Raw genomic sequence first — 15,913 nt, forward strand, 5'->3', positions numbered from 1 at the left:
GGTAAGAAGAAAACTTCAGAAAACTTTGCTTTGAAGTTAGCCTTGGCAGCAGCTCGCTCTCATTTTTTATTTCTTTTCCTTTATTCTTTTTCCCTTTTGCGGGTTCCAACTCCCAATTGTGGAAGTTGTGCTGCGTGGGTACGCAATTGCACAGATTGCCAGTTCCTAGTCTCTTTACAACTAATGATTCCATGTTCAATGTTCTTGAACAATTATTAGTGGTTTAACATGTTGAATTTTCTTTTGTTTTCAAGAATATGCTTTATTACAAAAAACGGGGTCTGAATACGAAACTAATAAGAGCACATGCTGGTGGGTCTTCTTGAGTTTATGGCACAGATCAATAATTCATTAGTGGTTAATTGAAATTATTTTTGAAGTCAATGATTAATGATTAATCCCACACGATTCTTTTAAATGCAATTTGGGAATCTGGAGCATTAGTCTTATTCTCCACTGAGAATTTGAAAGTGCCCTTTTCTTCTTTCAGTTTTTCACCAATCAGGTGGGCCGGTTTCTTCCATTTTAAGTTTTTTAATTCCGATAAACTAATCATGAATTGAATTGAATGTGAATTATGAAGTTAAATTTTCAAAGAAAACTAGGTCATATGAGTTAGATGTCAGCTTCTAGTGTGGGTAGGCTACAACGGCTTGTCCTGTTTGTATTTTTTTTTCTTTATTTATATATTCTATGAAGAGACGGGTCAAGATCCTATCAACACGCTTGAAGAAATGGGCAGGACCTTGGGCACTTAGAAGTTAGAAGTCCGTGTGTGGTTAAGAATGTCGATGTCGTGGGGAAAATCTTTCGCTGTTGAATCATTGATTGCTACCGGGTTCCATACACTACTAAAAGAATGACTGGCAAGATAAGTATGTTGCATCTTTATATTCTCTGATTATATATATATCTCTAAATTATATTAGTTTTATAGATAAAGGAGATATATATAAGCTTAATTTTAATCTTATTCGTTCTAACTAATTAATAGTATTATAGTGTAATTTTAATAAAATATTGTAATTTAATTAGATAATAATATTGTATAATAATTTTAATATAAATATTTTATGTATTTATCTTAACATGTCATGTGATAAGATAAATTTCCAAAACCGCAAAATTAACAAAGAAACATGTGAGGGATGCAAGATTAGATGTTCTCTTTTGATTGGGCCAGCGGATATAGAAAGTTTTAATATGCTTGTAATAGCGTTTTCCAGATCAATTCATTTGCTTAATCAGTTAAAACAATGGCGCCATTGTCGTACAAGCTTGGAAGAACCTAAGCATCGGAAACTCGCAAGTAAAGCAAAGTCAGTCAAGTTTTTACCAAATGAAAGAAATCTGGGGTGTTTACACACTGTAATCTCCTCGCAAGGAATTTCATTTTTGATTCAAGCCCCTTTAACTTTGTGGAGTCAGGTGAACTTTACACTTTTTTGCTTTTCGGGCTAAGCATTTAGTCCTAGTCATAGACGCCCCAATCACGAGATCGTGGAAAACACGGTGAAGTTTTCAATTCATTGCTAGAGAATTCCAGACCAGCGGCTGTACGGTAGACTGGAGTCAGTTACTGCGAAAATTGTTTTTCCTCAAAGGTCGTATAATGGGTCAAGAAAACCTGCATTTGTAAGCTTGTACGCAACATTTGCACCAGTCCATTAAGAAAATTTAGACTTTATTTTATTTATGCTTTTACTACTTGATTTTCGTTTTTCATTATTTATAATTTTTATAAAAGAATAATAAAAACATTAATACCCAAAAGTAAAAGGTTGAAGTAAACACCAAAAATTTTGGCTTAATTTAATTCTTTCATTATCCCAAAGACCAAAGGTCATCATTTACACAGTTTACACCCTTTCTGTCATCCTCCAAAACAAAAAGGCCTAGGTCTTCTGCCCATCAACATCTCATCATCATCATTCCATATTGCAATGCAAAAACCAACACCTGGGCGGTTTTCTATTCAGAATCGGATTCCATATTACCCATTGCCTTCAAACCTCTTGGTCTCTGCGCAAGGATTCACATTAAAACGATTTCAGCTTCGAATATATATTAGTTCTATCTAGGAATGAGAGAAAAATCAAGAAAACAGATGAATGATTTGATACTGTATTGGGACGGGTACCTTCTTTGAGATCTTCTTCTCCCTGACCTCATATCGCTCAAGGGTTAAATCGCATAGCCATGCCCCCGGGCTCACCAGCTGTACAACAAATTTCCCGAATTAGCTTTTGTTAATCCTCCGATTCACAAAGCTTCCAAACGTTGAAATAAATAGCGTAAGCAACAACCAGGAAAACAAAAGAAAAGAATAATAATCATTATCACTTTTGTGTCGTTTTGGGAAGAGAATCATCCCAACCACCGCCTCAACAGTTGCATTTATTATTCAAAAGTAACCCTACAATCACAGCATATTTGCAGAAATGCCCCCCCGACAATGATGGGTCGGGCCGAGCCACATGCTCTCTGTCCTTTTTTTTGTCGGTTGCTCTTCATTTACAAAACCATTTCATCAAGAAACTATTTTTTGAATCACACGTGTACGGCGGTGGGACCCACTCATTTTGTCTCTGCGAAGACATTCGACATTCGGCCGCCCACTTTTTGGGAAAATATTTCCCCTTTAATGAAGTGAATAAATTCCTATAGTAGATGAAAATAAAAAATCTTAAATAATACTTAGTAATAATTCACAAGTTTTTCAGAGCGAATGGAAGATAACAAAAAGCAATAAAAAGCTGTCCACTTGAAATATTTAATGGGAGGACATTAAATTCCCTAGAGTTGTACTTATTTTAAAGCCTTTTCTCGGGAAAAGAAGAATAAAAACAATTAAATAATGTATGAAAAAGAATGTAGTTTATTTCTTTTATTAGTTATTATTTTATATGCCAAACTATATATATATATATATTCTAGATGGTCGGCTGGCATTACGCATTACAGCGTAGCAATAGCAGTACACAGACAAGGCATAACGCACAACATTATCTAAACAAATTAAATTTGGAACTGGCTCACAGCCTCACAGTCACAGGCTTTCCAGTGGGCCGCTAACAAATTTAGGTACTTTTATTGGCTGCTCCTCCACAATTTGGCTGACACGTCGACTTTTACGTATCACTTACTATCGCTTTGCCCGCTTCCCTTGGCCTATTCTACTTTTTTACCTTTGTTCTTTTGAGTAGCAAAGTGGGCATAAAATAGAAAAAGCAAACCAAAATCATTATTTCACGTAACTCACAAGTACTCTCCTGCTCTAAAATGTTGTACCTCATCTATTAATTTCCTATACAAATGGTAGTAAATTAATTTCGCTTTCAAATCAAAGTCTGCTATAGTGAGTAAAATTTAATTCGTCCCCAATTTTAAAATTTCGAAATTACGTGCAAACGAAAACGATATTCAAATGAAATGAGGAATCACTCAAGGAAAAAGTAATGGGGATGCTTACATTGAGGGTACGTTGGATAAACTTGGCTCGTTTTTTGGGTCTTTGTGGTAGCTTAGATCCTTTAATGGCCAGGAAATCCTCTTCTTTCTCTTTATTCGTTAAAGCAATCACGAATTTCGGTGGCCAAACGGGTGGAACTGCCTCACCGCTCCCGGAAGACGAGCCTCCCTTTTTGCTATCGTGAGCCGTCTCCGAAGATGCCGCTGATTTGTTGTTGTGCTGGTGGTTGTTATCATTGTTGCTGTAGTGGTTGTTATTGTTATGGTTACCACCTCTCTTATCGCGCGCACCCCTGTCCGGCGAAGCGAATCCCCTTACACCACCGTTGCTTTGGCCTCTCATAGCACTGGGATTCTCAGAGTTCCTGAAAGATTTCCAAAGAAAAAACAAATTCGCATCGCAATAATAAGAATACCAGGGACAAATATCTTGAAAAGAATATGGTAAAATAATTAAAATAATTGGAGAAAGTATCAAGTGGTGTGAGTTTTGGAAAAGTAAAAAAAAGGGTAAGTGGTAAACGTAGAATTACCAAAATAACCTTAAAATGATCTAGAACAGTGGGTGAAAGAGAGTGGATAGAATCTGGACAAGTTTTGCGTAGAAAATGGGGGATGGATTTGTTTTTGGCTTCCTTAGGGGAGGGTTGGACTTTGGGGTTGGCTTTTAAATAGGGAGTGGATAATTTCTTCCTTTCTTTCTTTTGATGAAGAGCTTTAGATATTTGAGAAGAGAGGAAAGAGTGATTCTATCTCTATCCAAGGTGCACAGCTGGTTTTTTCAGACGGTTTAAGGCCGTCGGATTTTTAAGGCTTTCGCCTTTCTGGTGGATTAAGGTAACGTGTTGAAACATGGCTTGGTTTTGGGGGATAACAGTGGACCAGATTCCTAAATCCAATTTTCTGATCGGACGGCTGACCAGGGCTGAGATCAAAATAGACTTTTCGTGGACACGTGGTGAGGTAACTGTCCATTCCATGTTTCCAACGGAGTCCATGGGGTTAGGGCTAATGCGCTAGGCATTCCGGATCAGAGCACCTGGGTCTAGGATCAGGTGTGGTAAGGTGCAGTGTACCGTACATATAAAATATCTAAAACAGGTGCAATTCCATTAAAAACAATACTATTATTAACATAAAAGAAAGTAATAATAGCAAATATTAATAGCCTGTTGCAATTGCAATCAGATACCATCAACATACTAGTAACAGCAATTATCAAATAAAAACAAAAGATCAAACACTGATTCTGACTAGGACAAGAGATGAAAGAAAATCTCAGCAAGCTTACATGATAAAAATGATTTAATATAGTATATTGAATTGAAACTTGTTTCCAGCGAAGATGGAGGGTTATGTCAAGGAAGAGAGCTAATTTGTTATTTAGGCCAAAAAAGGAATGCAATCAAATAGGAAAAAATCCCTAAAAAGGTGGTCTCAATATATCATTCATCTTCGCAAGAAAAGAATCACTGCTAAGAATAATTTTCCCAATTATGTGGTTATTGAAACACGTAACCAGCACAAAATGAAGTAAATACTTCACAAGAAAAGAACTTAATATATCGATTCAACCAGAACCTCCTTGACGCACGAGATTTTTTTTAGACTATATTGATCATGCTAAATATAAACATTAGATATGCAAATTGTGCAAGTCATTAGGATTCCTCATGTAAAAGCAAAAACTTGCTCTTATGTCTATTTAAAGAAAATAATCACTGAATTAGCATGAACAACCTGCTTTCACTCAGAGGTAAGACCCTAACAAAGAAGGCGCCTTGATAAACTCACCAAGAGTTTCTCCTGAACCATACACTGGCGCCCACCTGACCAATTGGAGAGTGCACAAATATAAGCCTCATAAAAATAAATTCAGCCTTGATGCATCATAACATTTTGAAAAAGCTAAAAACTCTTCTGACGGTTCCGGATCCGACAAACCTTTACAACACTAAACATAGCAAATTCGAGGCTGAAATGTTATTTATTTATATATGAGACCCATACAATGCCATCACCAACTAGTCAAAAGGCCCATATGGAAATACCCATCCAACTTTGTGTAGGTTATAGGAGTGTCAATGGCGCCAGCTGTGCAGCTTATCCATTCCTGGAACAGCCTTTCCACTACCAGAAGAAAAAAAAAAAAAAAAGAAAAAGGACGATTGTCAATCAAACAGGTCAATTATCATATTATCACCAGAGCACTTGTGCCTCACAAAATTTGAGGATCTTTCTGCCATGACTGCGAAGGCTTTCCTCTAGACCAAGTAGATGCCAAATTCTATTGCCCCTAAAAGTAAAACTATGAAAACGAGAAAAAAAATCATGCAAAATCAAAATATGAATTGAAACAACACAAATTTTCTTCAGAAAATGATTACCAATACTTTCATCACAGCATGCAATAACTACATTAATTTTTCTTTTTCTTTTCACTTTCCATTATATGTGAAAACCATAAATTTTATGACCCTGTTCGACTGGGAAAATAATGACCTCAGAAAACTAAACTCATTAAACGTCATGTATGGAATAGTCAAATCGGCTAATCCAGCGGTAATCTCTGCTATTTTTAGAGGAGAAAAATAAAAGAAAAGGTACGAGTATTTCAGACTTATAAGGAAGTGGGACCCAGAAATGACGGATCTAAGTTTCATAATCATTTTACTCGTGCTCAACACCCAGACGAAAGGCAAATAAAAAAACTTGTGGAGTACTAAATGAGTTGATATACACTATACAGTACCTGAGAACGCGCTGAGGTGGCGGAGCTTGAGGAGAAGGAGGCCTTTGACGGAGGTTAAAACATCCATTCCCGTGATTATTATTGCTTGGCTGACTGGAAGAGTCTTTATCGGCCCTCACGACCCGGCGATCAACTCGAACCGTGGTTCGATGAACCGGGCCGGACTGATCGTCTTTGACCTGGATCTTCATACACCTGAGGCGCTTCCGGTTTCCCCACTGCAAAACAAAATCAGACGACGACGGCGTTTGCTTCGCCGGATCTGAGCTGGATCTTAACAATCCCCCGTCGCTTCCGGTTCTGTCTCTGCAGTGGTTGGTGTTATTACCATTGTTGTTGGTCCTTAATGAGTCCTTTTCCATCCTTCTTTGCACACCTGTCCCATCATGAGAGTAAAAAATTGAAAATTAAAAATACGATTCGGGTTAAGCTTTCAATTAGTAGTGGGTTCAACTTCAGAATTAAAGTGGGAGCGCCGAAAGGATAAGAAAAGGAGGAGATTAGGAGGTTTTAGATGTGGCTTCGCCTTCTCTTAAAACGTCCACGCAATTTCAAACAAAAGTTGTCTCACTCAGCTTTATCATCATGTCCATCGGACGGTTAGGAATTTCCGCCGAAACTTTGAAAAGAAAAAAATAAAAATCCGAGGGAAAGAAGGCGGCCTAAGCGTGAAGAAAAGTTGAAGATGGGAAGAAAAAGGCAAGCATCGAACGGTCTTTGCATCTTCGAGTAAAGAAAAAGGATTAACGGAATGTCAGCACTGAAATTGAGCGATTTTTATAAGATAATCAAATGGATTAACGAGAGAAAACAGAGATGATGAGAATTTTAGGTGGGATTGAGAAAATTCAGACAAGAATAGCCGCACTAATTTGAAAAATAGTTAAGTCAGAAAAGGAACACAGTTGAAACTTGAAAAGAAACAGAGAATGGGAAGATGTCTTTGGTCTTAGTTTAAAATGTAAGGAACAGGGACAATGATAGATTCGAAAACACAGAGAGAGATAACTAATCACTCCATTACAAGTTTCGAGGTTTTTTTTCTCTTGGTTTCCCGGTAACCAAACGGAAGTCATTGGGTAAGCAGGAACGGGAAGATAAGGAAAAAAAAAAGACAGACATGGAAAGAAACTTCAACAAAATCCGGAAAAACATCACAGAAAAAGATGAAAAACGTTTCTCAGCGGGGATTTAAGGAAGCGAAAATTAAAGACAGAGACAGAATAAAGCGAAATCAAAACCAAGATGCAATCGGGAGGAAAAATCTTCGCGGAAAAGGTCAAGTTCTTCCTTAAACTGTTCGAGAAAAGCCATTGAATGAAGGATTAGAAAGAAACTTGTGACTAAAATCCTGAGAGAAAAAAAAAAACACTACCAAAATGAAATAAAAATATGAAAATACGGACTCCTAATGCTCTCCAGAGAGATTGAGTGAAAGTCGCTTGCGAAAGAAAATCAACATTCTCGAAAAAATGCGACTCTGTTAAAGAAATCTTTTGTTCTCAATCAAATCCAAACTAGAGAAAACCGATTACTAAAACACTGAGCGTGGTCCAAAAAATCAAAAGAAAGAACAAGACGATGGGGAGAAGAAAAATATAACACTGTTTTAACAAAAAGCTTGGTGTATCAATGGCGAGTCAAAATCTTTAGGCAGATTTAAAATCAGTACTCAGATAGTCAGATTTCTGATCTTATCGTGAGATAATGGCTCTCATACCTGAATTACTCAGGCTCTGCCTTTCCAACTAATTCACCAAAAGCTTTGCTTCTTTTAGTCCTTTTGGTAGAAACACAAATCTACTTTGGATTTTCAACGAAATATTGACATTTGAAGCCTGTTCTTTCGACTCTCATGTGATGTAAGATTCTAATCTTTTGATATGTCAGCAATTGATCTGCCCATTTGCAGATATATTCAGTCCAAATTTCTTCAGAAAGCAGCTCCGGTCTCTTTGGAATGTATCTGTCAAACCAAAAATTCCAACAGAAACAAAATCATTTCCAAAGAACGAATCAAACACAGTCGTTGTTGCAAATCTCCAGAACTTGTACTTCGTATACCTTTTCTTCTTACAGATTCTCAAATTTCCAACAGAACATAAGCAATCTTCACGATCAGGTAATAGAACCAGCAAAAAAACTTTCCTCCAATCTCTCCAAATGTATCTGCAGAAACCAGGAAAAAAAATGGAGCATGAATAATTAACAGTTTCCTATTGAAAATAGACAAAGAAAAATCATCATAGTAAATGAAAATATAATCAATCTCTGCTCTCAATAACACACCTAACAATTCTCAGATTCTTCTCTCTCTCTGTCTCCCTCGCTTGGTTTAGAATTTAGATCCTCAACGTTTATTTATCAAATTATCATCAGTTTTAGTTTTTCCTCGGGAATTCTCTGTTAGGTTCTCGAGAAAGAAGAAGAAAGAAGAAGCAAATTAGCAGAGAACAAGAAGAAAATGAAAAACAAAGAAAGAGTAACAGGGAGGCTGTTTCTTCTTCTGATAAAACGAAATGCTCTCTCTCCCTTTCAAAACCAATTTTTATACCTCCTCTCACCCTCCGTTACACAACAAAGGTTAAGCACCGAGAATTATTGACCGTTGGTCATTAATCCAACGTCTCCTATCGCCTTCTCTTTCGACCGTCAACTCCGTCTATGTGCACTCCCCGTTACGGGATTTTCATGTGCCTGACCACCGTTATTTTAACTAACGGCGTTAATAGATCTAGCGGAATCTACAAACGACGCTGAAATAAAAAATAAAAAAAGCTATTCTAAAATTAAAAAATATTGTGTATATTTTTATTATTCATATTTTATTAATTTTGTTTTGTTTTAATTTTTCTCGCCCACGGGGTGAGGTGGTGCTGAGCGCAACAAGTTAACTATTGTTGGTTTGTAACTCTGGTGAACTAACCATGGTTAATTTCAACTGGTTTCCCGAATCTCATATTGGAGGACATTTTGGTAATTCTCGGCTGACTTTGGATTAAAGGGTAATTGGCCTTTTCCAACGTCAGTTGTCATTATATATATACTAGGATGGTGCCCTAGTTATACTACGAAAAATATTACAAAAAATATTGATTATATTAGAGTTGATTTTAATTTGACACTTTTAAAAGAGTTTGTAGAGAAAACAATATTGTATTAGTTAATTGTATGAATGTCTGATTTTTACTGATAAAGAAAAAAATAAACTGATATTAATTGAAAATAATTATTTGTTCTGGTTTCAATTATCGAAAACTTGTACCTACATATATGATTATAAAACAATAGAATATTAAGAAATGAGAGAGTATATAACATGTATTATTGACAGATTAAGATAAACAATTGTATAATATAAGGCAACCATATAATATAAAGATCCTATCAATATAAAATAGTTACTAATTTATAATAATATATATTTTATATATAAATGAATGGCTAAATATTGTCAAATTTAATTGATTTATTTATTCAATGACGACTATGTACTATGTATATTAAGAAATGAATAAACCTTTTTAATTTTTTTATTTTGTTCAATGAATTTGATAAATGTTTATTAGAATTTAAACATTCATATACAAAAAATGTCTATATACTATAAATTTAGGTTGATGCAGAATAAGAAAATATAGATAAAAAATAATATTAAATTGTAATTGATAAATATTAAATGAATCTATCTTATAAACATTAAAAGTTGAAAATTATTATTTTTAAATATTTTTTACTAAAATAAATAAAAGTAAAAAAAAAACCCTTCAAATGTCAAAAACATTGTAGTTTTAACATAAGGTGTAAAAAAAATTAATTTAATTATGAATGACAAATGTCAATTAATTGATCCAATCAATTATCCTACTTTTATATAATAAATTGGATGANAATGATGACTATGTGCTATTTATATTAAGAAATGAATAAACCTTCTTGACTTTTTTATTTTGTTTAATGAATTGGATGAATATTTATTAAAAATTAAACATTTAAGTGTAAAAGATATATTTATATACTATAGATTCAAGTTCATGTAGAATAAGAGGATATAAACATAAAATAATATTAAATTATAATTTATAAACATTAAATGAATCTGTCTTCTAAGCATTAAGAAATTATTATTTTTTAAGTTTTTTTTATTAAAATAAATAAAAGTAAAAAAGAAAAAAAATCCTTCAAATGTCAAAAACAACTTCTTTTTGACATAAGGTGTAAAAAAAATTAATTCAATAGAAAACGAAAGATCAAAAAAATAAAAAGGAATTATAATTGAATGACACTTGTCATTCAATTGAAGACTCAATTGAAAAAAATTGAAACATCTTACTTTTATATATATTATAGATATACACAGAGAGTAAAGTTTATCAAAATGTCTTGAGAAAGTTCAAGGAAATTAAATCCTCTGTTCCAAAAACATAAATTTTGTTTTAGTATTTTTAAATTATTTTTTCATTTTTTTGACATTGATAACATTTAATTTATAGTTTTTTCATTAATTCTCATAACATTCAAAACAAAAAAATAGTATGATAAAGAAATGTTTAAATGTCGAATTATAAGTGCATAAACAAAAATTAAAATATGATTATAATATTTGATTCATTAGTTGGTGTATAATTTTCTGTTTAAACAATATTTAAAATTTTTTAATTAAAAAACTTAAGAATATTATTTTAAAATTTTAATCAAATAACACATTTTTTGTAAGTTTTTTGGAAAAAAATCGCTTGACCAATGTTAATAACCACTGTTAGCATTTTAAACATGTGGAATCACAGGACAAGAGTCTTAAATATATACATAAATAAACAGTACTTTTTTCATTGATGTAAAATGATGATGTGAAGCAAGACATACCTTGCAATGCCATGCTACGTCACTCATCAACAAATACAAGTAGCCATATATATTCCATCTTCTTCTATCGAATTTCACTTTTTGTTGAAACAGCCATTAATAATTTGATAATTGAAGTTGTTGACAATGTTCCTAATTTCATATGTATATCGTCAATGCAAAATTTAAAATATAAGCCTCTCAACAATATGAGTAAAGACATTATAGAGAAAATTGTAAGAAATGACCTTCATAGAAAGGTAACTTAAAAAATGATCATCTCTATAATTTAAACTGTATTTAACCAGTTTTTTGTATTACTTAACAATAATACTCTTTAAATAATTTCAGACAAATTAAAATGGTTTCAATTTTCTCTCTCCTGCCATCCAAATAAAAATTTTAAAATTAAATATCGATTTCTCTTTTTGCTAAAATATGTTTATTTCATCATTCAATTCGCAGATATAACATCAAACTCTTTCTTATTTTGTTTTATTTTTTTAGATGGTGGATCTTGGGGTTCTTAAGGGCGATGAACAACGATTTTGCTTTTTGCAAGTAGCGATTTTGCTCAGGGAAAAAAAACAGTTAAAGTATGTTTGATGGGTTTTATGGTGATTCACGGTTTTGTTGTGTCTGAGATTGGGATGATTGTTAAGCATGTTTGTTAGGAATTTTGATTTTTTTTATAAGATTTTGAGTTGAAATTGTTCAAAGAATATTTTGTAAATAGGGTATATTTTATTTTTGTATAAGGGGAGTGAGCAAGAGCTTTCGATAAGGATATATTTTCTCTTGCTTTGGAGGTTATGGAGTTTTGTAGCCTATCTTTTATGAAATGCACAATTTCGTGGCTTAGCAAAAAAAAATATGTGTTTTAGGTTATTGAGTTTGTTGGTTTATTTATAGAACCCCAAAATTGAGTTTACTGGTTTTTAGGTATTGCGTGACTTAATTATCGTGTGACTAGTTTTTAGTCATTACGTGATTAATTTTAGGCATTACGTGACTAGTTTTTATACATTGCATGACTGATTTTTAAGCAATGCATAAGTCATACAATGCCTTACGAACTAGTCACGCAATGCCTTACTAAAAAGTCACGCAATACTTTACTAACAAGTCACGTAATGCCTACTAACTAGTCACGCAATGCCTACTAACTAGTCACGCAATGCCTTATCAGAAACTAGTCATGGAATGCCTTATCAAAAACTAGTCATGCAATGCCCAAAGTCAGTCACGCAATGTCTATTAACTAGTCACGCAATAACTTATCAGAAACTAGTTATGCAATGTCTTATCAAAAATCAGTCACGTAATGCTCAAAGTCAGTCACGCAATACTTAAAAACTAGTCACATAATTCATAAAAATTATAAAAACTATGGAATTCTATTTAATAAGATCAATAACTTCAAACGATACACCATATTCTATTTAAAAATATAATAAACAAATATGAATGCTCAAAATGTTCGAAAGTTTTTTTTATATATAAAAAATCACTCTAAAATGTTTAAAAATGCTCACAAGTTTTTTTCGTGTATTAATAATTACTAAAAAATGTTCAAAATACTTAAACGTTTTTTTTTCTGGTAAGAAATACTCAAGAGATAAATAGTCTGTTGAGAAAAGCTAAAAAAATGAGTTAGTTTGAGGCGTAAACCTAAACATACTTGACCTGTTAATAGATTTCGGGTTGAGGCGCGGAACCTAGTTAATGAGTCAGTTTCATTAAAGATAATTTTGTTTAATTTTTTTTTCTTGGCTAAAAATAAATAAAATTATAAGGAAAATTATTCTTAAAAACGCCTTATACTTCAGGCCCATTTATAAAAAACACTTGAAATTATATGTATGCATTTTAATATGGAATTGAAGCAATTTATGTATTTCGAATTTTATGTAAAGAAATAAATACGAAAGAATAAAAATTAAGAGAAAGTTGGTCAAATTTTATGTGGACTTTGCATAAGGACAAAGAAAAACTACTTTATAGATGTTGCTTGGATAAACTTGAATAGAAAGAAAGAAAAAATCATTGAGCTTCCTATTAATGCAAGTGGCAAAAAAATACTTGACAAACTTAACTTTAATACATATCATTGGCTTTAACGAGACCAAATTAAAATAAGATTGAATCAGATAGATGCCTTTAGGAAAAGCTATTTATGGCTGTATTTGTTCGTTTTGGGATTTCGTAAGTCATGTGATCGACCAATATGTATAACATAAAATGTCCTTTCCTAAGGAAATTCTAATGCTCGGAGTCCATCGGGGGCACAAGCGGCAATGTAGAATCTTTTGAACATGCAAGTCTATGAAAAGTATTCTCATAATTAACCAAGATAGCAAATTAAATTTATTTAATTTTCTTATTATTAATATAAAAAGTTGACAAGAAAGACGGGAATGTTTTGTAAAAACACAAAATGTTTTTATTTATTTATTCTTTATGTAATATTTATAAAATATCGTTAAACAATTTTTTGCAAAACAAAATCTTTAATCTATTCCAAACAATTGAATTACAAAATAATATGGCATGCAATAATGCATTAATCAAAATAAAAATATACCACGTGCTTAATTTTTTTTTTTTTTTTGAAGAATTACTAATTGTCAAAGATGTGAAAAATAAAAAATTGGCTCCACACTCCAAAGCTAATAGCCGTGTTTAGACAGATTAGGGTCCGGACCCCAGAGCAGCAGAGCTCGCCATTCGCGCCAGTCCTGGCAAAAGCCCTGAGTGTTGATTAAGACAGAAATACCCATCACATTTAGGAGGGTTGGGTATTGGACGTGGAGGCTTGTTTTTTGTCCACAATCCAGATAAAATTATTTTTTTTCCTTTCCTTTTTTTTTGTTACTTTTAATAGAGAGAGCAATTGCCTCTTGTCCCTTTCCCTATCCCGTCCAAAGTCGGTTGCACGAAAAGAACAAGGCGAAGGAAATTCCCGATTCTCTAAAATAGAAACAAGCAGGCAAGTTGCGTTTTATTTTCTTGAAAAAAATCTCAGTCTCCTGAATTTCTATGAAGCCAAATGTGAATTTTCAGTTCTTAGTGATACGGTAATTTTATTTTATCTTCATCTCTGTTTTTATTTATTTTTTTTGAAAAATACTGTTTTTTATATATAAAACTGTAGCACTGTTGGTTTTTTTTCCCTTGAAGTTGGTGAATTTCGATCTGTTTGATTCGACAGTGTGGACCAGCGAGCAAGCAAGAGATGGATAACGGAATAGGATTACAAACCCCACAAGCGTCCGGGACAAGTGGGTACATCCAGACCAACAAGTTCTCTGTCTAGCCAAAGCCGGCCCGGATGGCTGAAAATGCCAGCCGATTGGGGGCGGATCAGTGTACAATCAGCTGGAAGCCCGATAAGGATTTGCTTGAGCATGATCGCGAACGTTGGATTGAGGTGAAGCTCGTGATGCTTGAAGACGAGCTTGTTGATCAAGCTTACCCTAGCTGTGAAGTTGGAGGAGGCCAGGAAGGCTTTGGAAGCCAAGGAAAATGGCGAATAGGAAGTTTTGAACAACAGGCTTCAGTAGCTTACTCGGGGTTTTTAGATGTAGAGATGACTGATAAGAGAAAAGAAAACTGATAGAAGCATTTAGATGTATGTAATCGGAGTAATGGCTTTGACCTTCGTGAACAAAGTGCTCTAGCTAGAGAGGAATGAAAGAAATGGAAAATAAAAATGGTCATATATAGTCTCGTAGACCTAGTGTTTGGTTTAATTTTTTTTAATTAATTTATTTTTTTTAAGTAAAAGTTAAATTAAATATGATATTTTAAATTTTTTTTTAAAAAAGTAAAATTTTTTAAAAATAAAATTAAAAAAAGCTTAAAAGAAGAGTTTTTTTTTTAATATAAGAAATTTTTATTTTTATTTTAAAAATATCTTTATTTATTAAAAATAATTACAATAATAACTTCTATGAAAATAAGAGAGAAAAGGATTTGTCTAGTACAGCTGGAAGTTGAAGAAATATAGAAGAAGAGAAAGTAGTGGTAGCAAGTGAAGTATAACAATGATTTCAACACTTCAAGACATGGGGACTACGGTAAGGGTATGGAACAGGAGGAAAGGAGCCAAGTCAAGAAGTCTGTCAGATTAGATACTGACTGTAAAATCTGAAATGGATGGTAAATCATATAGGATGAAGAATGACTGGGGTAATAGAATCATTCTTAACATTCAGCTGATGTTACATCGAGGATGTTGAATGTGAAGGCAGATTTCACACAGATAAGAAAGTATGTCTTAGAGACTTTGCAAGTCATGCAAGCCGTGGAAAGATGAAGGGAAGCTTTTGATGCCAGTTTAATGAGTTAAATCATCTTCGCTTCTATTAACACATTCGATCTTGTTTTGTGATCTGATGCAAAGTCATGGAAGCTTGCTTGAACTCTGAATTAAATGATTCCGAAGTCTTTCATCCTTTGGGCCGCAGACGAAATGGTCATTTCGTGCTTTCTTTCTTTTCATCCACCTTTTCGTTTTGTTTTGCGAGCCGTTTAAAGTGGAACGTAGGTCCTGTCCGTGTTGGTGGTCTTCGTTTTTTTGCCTGGCATATTGAATGGCGGTTGCCATAATTTTTTTTTATTGGTGGGAGAGCCGACCAATTGTTTACGAGGCAGATGGCAGAAAAGTTCACAAATTGGGGGGAAAAAAAATCAACTGTGTAACAGGGAATGAAAGTGTCGCTGAAACCCTCTGTGATGTTGCTCGAGCCCTTTTCTCAACAAATCTCTGAATCTCGAGTACAAACGTGGAATTAGAGTATTTTTAAGAGAGGTTAAATAAAAAAATTAATAAATTAAAAAGAA

The 15,913-nt window shown here is 33.4% G+C and overlaps 1 protein-coding gene and 1 long non-coding RNA gene across 3 annotated transcripts; one reads left to right on the forward strand and one right to left on the reverse strand.

Annotated features, from left to right (window-relative positions):
- Positions 1,777 to 8,746, reverse strand: LOC18588030 (myb-like protein D). 2 transcript variants are annotated; one of them, XR_001929545.1, is made up of 8 exons: positions 8,513 to 8,746; positions 8,288 to 8,392; positions 7,944 to 8,189; positions 6,224 to 6,599; positions 3,473 to 3,836; positions 2,344 to 2,661; positions 2,141 to 2,218; positions 1,777 to 2,022 (listed from the first exon to the last, which is right to left on the reverse strand). XR_001929545.1 is itself a non-coding variant. In XM_007012171.2 (7 exons), the coding sequence occupies exons 4-7, from the start codon at positions 6,583 to 6,585 to the stop codon at positions 1,972 to 1,974; spliced, it is 855 nt and encodes a 284-aa protein (XP_007012233.1). In that variant the 5' UTR covers positions 6,586 to 6,599; positions 7,944 to 8,189; positions 8,288 to 8,392; positions 8,513 to 8,746; the 3' UTR covers positions 1,777 to 1,971. The 2 variants fall into 2 exon arrangements, 1 of the variants encoding a protein (XP_007012233.1); XM_007012171.2 differs by lacking the exon at positions 2,344 to 2,661.
- LOC18588031 lies at positions 13,950 to 14,768 on the forward strand. The gene is made up of 2 exons (XR_001929317.1): positions 13,950 to 14,145; positions 14,280 to 14,768. It is a non-coding gene; the product is annotated as an uncharacterized LOC18588031 (long non-coding RNA).

Source organism: Theobroma cacao, chromosome 9, assembly GCF_000208745.1.
Source record: "Theobroma cacao cultivar B97-61/B2 chromosome 9, Criollo_cocoa_genome_V2, whole genome shotgun sequence".
Taxonomy (NCBI): domain Eukaryota; kingdom Viridiplantae; phylum Streptophyta; class Magnoliopsida; order Malvales; family Malvaceae; genus Theobroma; species Theobroma cacao.

Bases quoted from the DNA above. Each gene is read 5' to 3' on its own strand.
- LOC18588030 (XM_007012171.2), bottom strand. From the start codon at position 6,585: ATGGAAAAGGACTCATTAAGGACCAACAACAATGGTAATAACACCAAC. The intron at 3,837-6,223 runs GTACTGTATAGT...GAAATCTTTCAG, and splicing joins CCACCTCAGCGCGTTCTCAG to GAACTCTGAGAATCCCAGTG. The intron at 2,219-3,472 runs GTAAGCATCCCC...TTTGTTGTACAG, and splicing joins TTATCCAACGTACCCTCAAT to CTGGTGAGCCCGGGGGCATG.